Below are 12,500 nucleotides of genomic sequence, written 5' to 3' on the forward strand. Positions count from 1 at the left end.
TGAATGTTCATGATGATATATATATATATAAATACATATATATATATATATATACATATATATATATCATCATTGTTGTAGCATCCAGTTTTTCATGCCTGCATTGGTCAGACAATTTGTTCAGGCAGATTTTCTATGGTCGTATGCCCTCCCTGTTACCAGCCCTCACCTGTCTCCTAGCAAAGTGATATTTTCCCATTACCTGACATATATTTACACAGACCTAATAATAAACAATGCTTATTTGCAACCATCATGCAACGTCCAGACAATAGAGCATTGTCACACAAAAACACACAGATACATACAGACAGACATGCATGCATATGCATGTAACAACAGATTTGCACAAAATCCTAGAAATGCTAGGATTTTCTGAGAATGAATAAAAGAAACTGATGTACATCCTCCAAATCCAGTCTATTAGCACACAGCAAATATTTGTAAAACATTCCAAAGATTCTTTGAGATTCTTTAGGTGAATATATGCACAGATTTGGTGATGTGCATCGTCATAGACACTTACATAGAAAGTAATGATGCACACTCGCCTAAATACTAAAGAGTGGAGGCACATGGCCTAGTGGTTAGAGCAGCAGACTCACAGTCGAGGGATCACAGGTTCGAATCTCAGACCGGGCGATGTGTGTGTTTATGAGCGAAAACACCTAAGCTCCATGCGGCTCCGACAGAAGGTAATGACGAATTTCTACTGACTCTTTCGCCTCAACTTTCTCTCACTCTTTCCTCCTGCATCTTGCAGCTCACCTGCGACGGACCGGCGTCCCGTCCAGGTGGGGAACCTATACGCCAAGAAACCGGGAAACCGGCCCTTATGAGCCAGGCATGGCTCGAGAAGGAACAAAATATATTGATATACACTGGCACTTCGTCAGTTACAACGACGAGGGTTCCAGTTGATCCGATCAGCGGAACAGCCTGCTCGTGAAATTAACATACAAGTGGTTGAGCACTCCACAGACATGCATACTCTTAATGTAGCTTTAAGGGAGATTCAGCATGACAGAATGTGACAAGGCTGACCTTTTCAATTACAAGTACTACTCATCTTTGGCAGCTGAATGGACTGGATCAATGTTAAATAAAGTGTCTTGCTCAAATGCACAATGTGCCACTAAGAATCCAACTCATGACTTTATGATCATGAGCCAAATAGCTTAACCACTAAGTGCAGATCCATATGCCTACCTATACACACACAAACCACATATTTACAAACCTCAGAAACTAACCAGTAAATGGCATATCTCCTTCAAATTACATATGAATTTTACACAAAAAGGGGAAAGGCTACATTATATAATGTAATCCAAGGTAGACTGTGTTGTAAAAACATGTGCCTGCCATGGCTGGAATGACATGAAGGTTTGACTACAACCAGAAAAATAGTTTGAAACAAAGAGTGCTTTAAGATGTCTGTTGGTCAGAAGCAAAAGAAACAATATATTTGTCCTTTACAAAGAAGTGTAGGTTTTTAGAATTCTTATGGTCAGGCTCAAAGAACAGAACAATTATTCATAATCCTAGCCCTATTGACTACTCAGCAAAATTATGAGTCATGCTACATCAGCATTTTTGTTGGATGAAAAAGATATTGGTGTCAACACCCCTTGGCCATTATCTGATAAACAGCTGAGATATCTTGTGAGAATTTGTAGTTGAACCATGACTAAATGTCGAACAACATATTATGACATTTCTTTAAGCTTTGCTGCGTTATATCATAAAGATGAAATGATATAGATTAGAATAATTGCAAGTGTTTTTTGCATACATTTTTTCTGTTCATTCAATCAATTAATATCAGCATTCATGAACATCATCATATATCCATATTTCTGTACATGCATGGGTTGGATGGAGTTTGCAGAGGCGTATTTTCTACAGCTGAATGCCCTTCCTGTCACCAAGTCTCATCTGTTTCAAAGTAAGGCAATATTTCCCCATAACTAGTCATATTTTACAGAAGATTGGAAAAGAGGGACACTGCTTACAACACTACTCACATGCGAGTGACACTCATTTACAAATATCACATGAAGTCAAGGCAGAGAGACTGTAACACATATAAAAATGTATTATAACAGGCTTCTTTCAGTTTTTGTCTACCAAATCAGGTAACAAGGCTTAAGTCAGCCTATAGTTGAAAACATTTACCCAAGGTGATACACAGTGTGACAAACCTGAGACCACAATGTTGGGAAACAAACTTCTTACTACACAGCCAGACCTGCATCTATGCATAAACCTATCATCATCATCATCGTTTAACGTCCGTTTTCCGTGCTAGCACGGGTTGGACGGTTCGACCAGGGTCTGGGAAGCCAGGAGGCTGCACCAGGCTCCAGTATGATCTGGCAGTGTTTCTACAGCTGGACGCCCTTCCTAACGCCAACCACTCCATGAGTGTAGTGGGCACTTTTTACGTGCCACTGGCACAGGTGCCTGGGGAGTCTGGCAGCAGCCATGATCGGTTGTTGCTTTTTACGTGCCACCGGCACAGAAGCCAGTTGGGTTTTTTTTTTCTTTTAGTGGAAACAGCACAACCAAATGATGATGAAGTTTGTTTCAAAATCAATCTGTGTGGCATTTTGCAAAAATGTCTTCTGCCATTGCTTTGGTTCAATATGAGCCTTGTGGTTGAAATATTGTAGACAGATATGATGCAAAAGCCTATTGGATGGATTGTACCCATAATTCCGAGGTGCAACTATTTCACACAGTGTCGTTCTGATTCTGTCTGAGAATTACATTAAGAGTTCATTTATCTGTAGAATCAAACATGGGGTATTCTGGAGACCAGTTAGTGTAAGAGAGATAATCATTTTTTTGATAATACTTGGCAGGATTAGATAATTGCATTTTAAGTCAAGGAACGAGGAAGAAGACATGTGGGGTACATGGTTTTTTTCCCTTGCTTGCTCATTACAAATACTTTAAAATTTCTGGTCTTAGGTATTGATGTGTAGTACCATTTTATTCTTATCAGAAATTGTCAGCATGACATATCTGAGGTTAATAAATTAAACTAAATGATTTTTTAAAATGAGATACTTCTTATAGATAGAAAATAATTACAGTTTGGAAGAGATTCATGGAATATGTGTTTTATTTTCTTTTTTCATTATTCTTTTTCTTTCATGCTAATTGAACGAGCAGGGATTTCACTTGATCAAATGACTGAATCCTCATCATTGAAAGTAATGGAGTTCCATTATGTTGTGTGTGTGTGTGCATGCATGTGCATACATGCAATATGCGCAGATGCATTGTACATATATCTATTCAACACATGCACATTAATTGAGCTAATGAGGGAAATCTGTATCCACTTGAACTGTTAGAAATAGCAACTAAATCTAATAACCCAAAATCATTCCTTCTCAAGCATATAAAAGCATTCCAAACATACACATCGTGTTTTAGTTTTGATTCTCTCAAAATACATATCTGAGACTGCTCTTTCAATGATATTTTCTGTTTTCTTTTTTTAATTGTCAGTTATGATTTGAGGGTTATTTGACTGTTGTTTCTAGAAAATAGGGCAAACTGTTGCCCATGGTACTATTTAAATAGCATGCCTAACAAAAGATAGTCTTGGATTTTTTTTAGTAGTGCAGTCTACCTAGTGATGATCAATATCTCATGTGGCCCATTTCTCAGAAAAAGTTGCCCACACCTGATCATCATCATCATCATCGTTTAGTGTCCGCTTTCCATGCTAGCGTGGGTTGGACGGTTCAACTGGGGTCTGGGAAGCCAGAAGGCTGCACCAGGCCCAGTCTGATCTGGCAATGTTTCTACGGCTGGATGCCCTTCCTAACGCCAACCACTCTGTGAGTGTAGTGGGTGCTGATATAGAGTAGAACTATATGTGGGAGCAGTTCCCAAAGAATATTCCGTGTTGTAACTTGGGAGGGTCATTATGTCAATAATAAATACATACACTGATTCTGTTTCACTTCTTTATCTTTATATGTCAATTGGTTAAATATTTAACCAATTAATTAATTGATTGTTTTGTTAATTGTTCAGTCAATTCAACATGATTCATGTAGAATGTAAAATACAGTTAATTTCACTCTCACTTGTAATTCCTACTGGTAAAAACAGAATATAAAGAATGTAAGGGAACTGGTGTTAGTCTCCATTGACAAAAATTATACAGTGACATTTATAGATTTGGAAAAGTTTTTATTCTGTGAGGGGAACAAGAATTTGATGTTTTGGAGCTGACCCTTCTGTCACAAAATGAATTCAGTTATTCTTCTTTTTTTATTTTGTCACAAGAAATGTCTTGTCCTAAACTTTGGGTTCCCCTTTATTTCTTCATCCAAATTCAGAATGAATCAGTTGGGTGCAGCTGTTTGGATGCTTATGATTTGGCATGGTTCAGTGGACAATCAACCAGTTTTGGTGATGGTACATTTTGGCCCTTGAGGCAAGCATACACATGCATATGAACAGAACTATATGCATACTAATACAGAGAGGAAGAAAGAGACATTACACATACATACAAACATAGCCACATGCTCACATGTGTAAAGAGAAAGGGAGAGAGAGAGTGGGGAGAGAGTGGGGAGAAAAGGAAGGAGTGAATGAGAGAAACATTAAAATGTCTATGTCAAATAAGTCATTAGCAAATATGTGGGGCCAGAGAGGCGGCACCAAAATGACTGTGCCAAAACGTCTCAAACTTATCCAAACTCGTGCTCATTACTAGAGAAAAGAAATTTTTCTACCTCTTATTCTGTTTGTGATGATGTGTGTAATGTAAAATTTTGGAAGTTGTCATGTTGAAGTACACAGCCACCTTGGAACTTGTGCTGTGACTTTCCCCTTATTTCTTCATGGATTTTCTTAAAACATTTATGATTATGCAAAACTGTGTAGAGTTGCAAATTGGATAATTTTATAATAAAAAGCACCAAGGGAGGATATATTTTGCAATTAGGTAATAATATGCAATGCGCAAATTACTCTAAAGAAATTTTTCGGCTTATAATTCACTTGCCAAAGATAGGCAATATGACTAACAAATACACTATTTATGTTATGTTTGTTTTCCAAAAATACATTCAATTATTTGTAATTTGATGTATAATATACAGGGGTTCATTTATAATTAGGTATACATTCAAGGGGATTTCGAAATCTCATGTAATTTATAAAGTTTTGCTAAGAGGAAAAAATCCTTGGAACAACAATAGTTTTAAATCATTTTAAAGAATACACACATTTTAATACTTGGAATATGGTACAGGGAATCCAATGAGCCAGTTTTCATCGATATAACAGTGATAATATTATTTGTTATAATAATAATCCTTTCTACTATAGGCACAGAGCCTGATATTTTGGGGGAGGGAGCTAGTCAATGACACTGACCCCAGTGGTCAACTGGTACTTTTTTTATTGACTCTAATAAGATAAAGGGCAAATTGAACCTTGGTAGAATTTAAACTCAGAACATAAATACAAATGAAATGCCACTAAGCATTTTGTTTGGTGCAGTAACGATTCTGCTAGCTTGCTGTCTTAATAACAATAATGATGATGATGATGCTGATAATAATAATAATAATAATAATAATAATAATAATAATAATAATAATAATAAAAGTAATGGTTTCAAGTTTTGACACAAGTTCAGCAATTTTAGGGGACAGAATAGCTGAATACATTGACCTGCAGAATTTGTCTTGTATCTTATTTTATTGACCATGGTGGGATGAAAAGCAGAGTTGACCACTGTTGTATCTAAACTCAAAATGTAAAGAGCTAGAACAAATACTGCCATTCATTTTCCCATGTTATGTATCCACAATGAGCACAAAATTACTCATACTTTTGTTGTCTATTGATTTTGTATTCTGCTACATAAGCTGACATATTGCCTGTCTTTCAAGAAGTACTTAATTCTGTTAATTATTTTTGTTGTTTGGTCCTATGTCAGAGCTGACACAACTGACCTATGTTCCAATACATCTTTATTTACATTTATGTCCATGTTGTCCGTTGTGGATTTGTTTGTTTCTTTGTCCATTTTTAATAACAATGAGTGATGTGTAGAAATTTTCCTCTATTTCCAGCAGGTCAAGAAACCACATACAGGCTTCTCTTATTGTTCTGTTTTAATGTAAATAAATAAATCATGATTTCAGTGTGGATTAAAATATGAAAATCTAAAATTCTTCAATTCTTCTGCAGGGATCATATTGGGCTATTGACAATAATCCATCAGATGACCCGGTTCCATCTCGGCAGAAAAGAAGGCGACTCAATGAAAGAGTAAGTATTATTATCATTGTTAAAATAAAGCTAGATATTTATATTAATGGTTTGTGAAGCTGCATGGCTCAGTGGTTAGATTGTTGGGTTCATGATCATGAGGTAATGAGTTCAATTCCCAGACTGGGCTGGCTGTTGTGTTCTTGAGCAAGACTCTTTATTTCACATTATTCCAGTTCATTCAGCTGTAGAAATGAGCTGCCATGTCACTCATGCCAAGCTGTATCAGCCTTTGCTTTTCCCTTGGATAATATCAGTGGTGTAGAGAGGGGAGGCTGGTATGTATGGGCAACTGGTGATCTTCCACAAATAACTTTACCCAGACCTGTGCCTCGGATGGTCATTCATGACTGAAAGGGGTGTCTTCTGCTTTAGCTTCAGGTCAACCAACACCCTGCTAATGGATTTGGTAGATGGAAACTGAAAGAAGACTGTTGTGTGTGGGTGTATATATATATATATATATATATATATATATATATATCAAGAGGTGCAGCAACATCAAAGGAAGATTAACTGAGAAGAGAGCTTTTGTGTGCGGCAGATGCACAGGGGCAATAGACACCACAGATGCTCAGAAAACAGATTCCATCACACTCCATTGGGAAAAACTAGAAGCAGCTGATAGCTTCTGCTACCTAGGTGACCAAGTTAGTAGTGGGGTGGATGCTCAGAGAGTGTTACCACTAGAATAAAAATAGCCTGGGTAAAGTTTAGAAAGCTTCTACCCCTACTGGTTGCAAAGGGTCTCTCGCGTAGAGTGAAAGGTAGATTGTATGATGCATGTGTGCGAACTGCCATGCACATTTGAAAATCCAGGATATACAAACAACACAGTAATATTTCCACTGTGGAGTGTGTGTGTATGTATATATATATATATATACTTCGAAACGTAGAGTAGATGAAACCATGGCGACTGAAGAAAGGGTTTTTTCTTTGTGTTAATTGTCCTGTACTCTATTTTTTTGTTGTTTAAAAAAATGTCTATGTTTTCGTTTCTCATTGTGTTTGACGTTTTTTTGGTGTCCTGTACTCATATATGCGTGTATATGTACATGTAGAGGTAGGTACGTACATATATGTATATATATATATGCATATGTTTTTATTTATTAACATATATATATATATATTGCTTCAAAAGTTCACTTTTGTCTGAACAACAGTTATGTAAAACTTAAAGTATTAATGGTTTTTGAAGTCTTTCAGTTTCAATATAATACTATGTATTTAACTTTACCTATGGTATTTAAATACTTTTCTCTCTATCTTCTTTTACCCTTATATGCTAGCACACACACACTTAAAAATGTAGGAAAAAACTTTTCAAATATAAGTGAAGTGGAAGTATACAAAAATGAACATTATTTTCCATCTCGCTGTTAGTTTTGTTTCACTTTGAAAGACAAAAATTTATTTCATGGTTCATTATTGTTTATATTTTGAATTGCATATATATATGGTGACACCAAAATCTTTTACGTGCATAGAGCCTCTATGGGTCTTAATCTGGACCTGACTATAGTACCACCACCACCATCACCATCACCAATATCACCATTACATCACCAACACTACCATCATTCATCCACATCATTAATACTACCAAATCCAACATAACCACCACTATCATCGTCATCACCACCATCACTAACACCAACATCAACACCACTACAAACATCACCTTTCTCATTATCACTGACATCATTACTATCAATATCTGTTTTTTTATTACCCACAAGGGGCTAAACATAGAGGGGACAAACAAGGACAGACAAACGGATTAAGTCGATTACGTCAACCCCAGTGCGTAACTGGTACTTAATTTATCGACCCCGAAAGGATGAAAGGCAAAGTCGACCTCGGCGGAATTTGAACTCAGAACGTAATACGGCAGACGAAATACGGCTATGCATTTCGCCCGGTGTGCTAACGTTTCTGCAAGTTCGCCGCCGTCATTACTATCAATATCCTCATCACAGTGGCTACCAGCAACACCACTATCACCACCATCAGCAGAACTACCAACAACAACCCCACCATCACCATTATCATAATTACCACAAACACAAATACCACCCCAATCACTAGTAATATTATCATTACTGTAATGGTTACCATCAACACCATGAGCACTGTTACCAGTACCACCACAACCATCACCATCAAAATCACTTCCACTGCCACCATAGTAACCCCACCAACACCCCTATGAGCACTATTTCCACCACCATCACCACCGTCAACATCATTCTCTCTTTTGATTTAATATACTTGTGTTAATTTGTAGGATTTGTCTGGACGACATCTGTTACCATATCAACTGCACAACAGATGTGTAATTACATTATCTGGACTGGAAACATGTGTAAATACAAATATAGATTTATAGAAGGATGCTCTCCTTAGCAATAAGCACTCGACCATTAATTGAAAGTGTTATCTATTTGTTTGCTGACTTTACTGAAGAGCAAAGCAATGTGACCTTACCTAAGAAAATAAAGCAATTGGTATGGCGTAGTTTATTTGAACTCATTAGTGTTAATATAAGCCACTATGTTCACCACAAAACTATTATATCTATTGTTTATGTATGATTTTATCTTCTCTTGAAGTGCCGTAGCAGTTAATAAAATCAATTTATTCTGTTAATGATACAATAGTACTTCTAAGAAATGGTAAACCCCTACTTGTGCTCTTCCTGTTATGTTAGAGTGTATTTTTATAATCCAAAAGTATTATTTGCTTTTACATGTAATTTGGCTTTTATGATTCATTGGTAATGTTGTATAATACACATTATGGAATTGTTATCTAAGGAATATTGAGTAAGTGCAGTTGTCAGTAAGATAGGTGTCTTCTATTAAAACCCCAGGCAGCCCAAAGTTCTATGAGTGGATTTGTTACACAGAAACAGAAAGAATCTCATCATGTATGTATGTATATATGTATGTATGTATGTATGTATGTATGTATGTATGTATGTATGTATGTATGTATGTCTGTATGTCTGTCTTTCTGTCTGTATGTATATATGTATGTGTGTGTATATGTATGTATGTATGTAATGTATGTATGTATGTATGCATGCACACTACTCTCTCCTTACCTTGACTTCATTTGATACATTGTGAATGAATGTCACTATCATGCAAATAGTGTCCCTCATTCCCAGTCTTCCGTGAAAATATGTCTGGTCTTGGGGAAATATTACCTTGCTTAGAAATAGGTGAGGGTTGGCAATACAAAGGACATCAGGTCATAGCAAATCTACCTCAGCAATCTTATACAAGCATGAAAAATTGGACATTAACCTTTAGCATGCTGAAGGTAAATCATGTTGCTGTATGAGTTTTCTCCCCTGTAGCTGCAGGCATATTGTGTCACATTGAGAGGGAAAAAACTCAAATGGCAACATAATTTACCTTCAGTGTGCTAAAGGTTGAATGGTGCTTAGGATTGATCTGTAATAACTTTGACATGTTATTATAGTATGTTTTTGTTCTTTTATTTTATCTACTTCTGGAGTGTACATGGGTTGTAAGGTGCAATATAGCCAACAGTTATATTGGGGGATTTTTCTTTTTTGCATTTTCCTGTTCTTGCAAGTTACTTGCCAACCTTACTAGTGTCAGTGATGTGAGAAAAGTACATACTATAAAGAAGAGCATCCAGCTGTAGAAATGAAGCCAAAGCTGACATTGGAATTCAATGTGGCTCTGCTGCTCACCAGATCCTGTCAAACTGTCCAACCCATGCCAGCATGGAAATGAACATTGAATGATGATGATAATAACATAGCATTGATTTTAACAAAGTATACTCTTTACTCTCTCTTTTACTCTTTTACTTGTTTCAGTCATTTAACTGTGGCCATGCTGGAGCGCCGCCTTTAGTCGAGCAAATCGACCCTAGGACTTTATTCTTTGTAAGCCTAGTACTTATTCTATCGGCCCCTTTTTGCTGAACTGCTAAGTTATGGGGCCGTAAATACACCAGCATCGGTTGTCATGCGATGTTGGGGGTGGACAAAGACAGATACACACACATATATATATATAAATATATATATATATATATATATATATACACACATATGTACGACGGGCTTCTTTCAGTTTCCGTCTACCAAATCCACTCACAAGGCTTTGGTTGGCCCGAGGCTATAGTAGAAGACACTTGCCCAAGGTGCCATGCAGTGGGACTGAACCTGGAACCATGTGGTTGGTAAGGTATGTTTCACTTGTTTAATTAAGGAAGCCATCTTATTCAATGACCTACAGTATAAGTGACTGAGTATTCCACAGTGCATAAGTATAAGTGAAAAGTTGAGTAGTTTGCTTCATATTCACAAGATTATGGGCTGGGGCTCAACCTCACCTCATAGCCCAGAGCCTTCTGCCAAAATCTTCTGTCATAGCCTGAGATCAAAGAAATTAGGTCAACAGAAGCTGAAGGATTCAAAATGTCCTTTGAATTATTCTGCTTGAAGTATTATGTGAAGGGCACAAGTGTCTGTGGAATACTCAGCCACGTGTACCATAACAGAAGACAGATGACTTTACCTTAGTTTGTCTCACTCATAAAGTCACACAGAGTCTATGGCCCCGAGCTAACCAATGCCTTGTCCAACTAAATTCTTCAAGGTGATGCCTCAGCATGGTCAAAATCCAATGACCAAAGCAAGTAAAAGGTAAAAACCTCAACGTGTTTATCTAGAGTCATATTGTTTAAAATGTTTTGTTATGTGTGAAGGCCCTGTGGCCAATAAAGAGATGATGATGATGACAATGATGATGATGATCATCATCATTGTCATAATCATTGTAATCAGTCATCTATGTTCTTTAAAAATCAATACTTTCCATGCAAGATTGTTATTTAACTGACATAGTTGCCTTCAAATATTTTTACTTAAAATTCTAATTCTTAATTTTTCATTCATTTTTGCCCTGAAATTAAAAACGATATTTGTAAAATACATTCTTCAGATGTTTGAAAAAGGAGGGGAAAAAATATTTTGTGGAATTCCAAGTTAATATTTAAATTTCATTACTTTGCAGAAAGATTATAGATGTTTTTTGATCAGATCTAATTCAAATTTTCAGGAAAATAAAATGCCTATGTCGACCATATAATTTTCTGGCGTTAATTAACGCAAATCATTTGAATTTCACAAAGTTAGTTTTTGATTTTTTTTTGTATTTTTTTCCAAAAGTATCTAATTAGAACATTTTGATGTTTTGTTTCTGATTTTTCAATTTATTAGAAAATCTCTAAATAATAATATGTAAATGTTATTTAACTTGTTTGTAAATATAAGTATCTACTTTGTATCTTCATTCTTTCATAATTTAGTCATATATTCGTGACAACTTTCAGTTACTCAACTATCTAACATAAGCTTTTTCTTCATGATGCCCTCTCAACTTTGAAATATAGTAGGTTCAGAGAGAAATGAAATGTTTTGGTCATAAGGTCAATACATTCATTTCATGATCACATGGTTTAGAGTTTGGCCCCCCTTAATGTGTCACATTGGTCACTTTTACCACCTTCAAAAGCAGTAGATGTAAACAAAAGGAGATAAAATACAAATTCTTTAATAAAGTTTTTTGGCAACACATGACAATCACTGAACAAATTAGTACATCTCTACATGGTCATTCGACCGACTACTATTACTAGTGCTGCATTGCCTGATGATAAACACCATCAACTACTTGTCTCCAGAATTCTCTCTCCTGCATTATTTTTGGTAGGTCACTCTTCAGTAGACCAGAGTCTTCAACCAGTTAGTTAATAAATGTGTTGATAGTTGAGGACTGGGGTCGATGTAATTGACTATTCCGCTTCCTTAAAATTTCAAGCTTGTACCTATGGTAGAAAAGATTATCATTATCATCATCATCGTTATTATTATGGTGGTGAGCTGGTAGAATCGTTAGCACACCAGGCAAAATTCTTAGTGGCATTTAGTCTGTCTTTACTTTCTGAGTTTAAATACCACTGAGGTTGACTTTGCCTTTCATCCTTTCAGGGTCAATAAATTAAGTACCAGTGAAACACTGGGGTCAATGTAATTCACCAGTTCCTTCCCCAAAAATTTCAAGCCTTGTGCCTGTAGTATATTATTATCATCATCATCATTATTATTATATTCTGAGTTCAAATGCTGCCAA

General features: G+C 36.2%; 1 protein-coding gene across 5 annotated transcripts in view; it reads left to right on the forward strand.

Annotated features, from left to right (window-relative positions):
* Positions 1 to 12,500, forward strand: part of LOC115224851 (transcription factor mef2A-like) — a 784,816-nt gene that overhangs the window by 420,853 nt on the left and 351,463 nt on the right. For all 5 annotated transcript variants that reach the window (XM_029795797.2, XM_029795798.2, XM_029795799.2 and 2 more), the window contains one exon: positions 6,235 to 6,315. In XM_029795797.2, the coding sequence (XP_029651657.1) occupies positions 6,235 to 6,315 (81 nt within the window). The remainder of the gene's footprint in view (positions 1 to 6,234; positions 6,316 to 12,500) is intronic.

Source organism: Octopus sinensis, linkage group LG26 (genome assembly GCF_006345805.1).
Source record: "Octopus sinensis linkage group LG26, ASM634580v1, whole genome shotgun sequence".
Taxonomy (NCBI): Eukaryota; Metazoa; Mollusca; class Cephalopoda; order Octopoda; family Octopodidae; genus Octopus; species Octopus sinensis.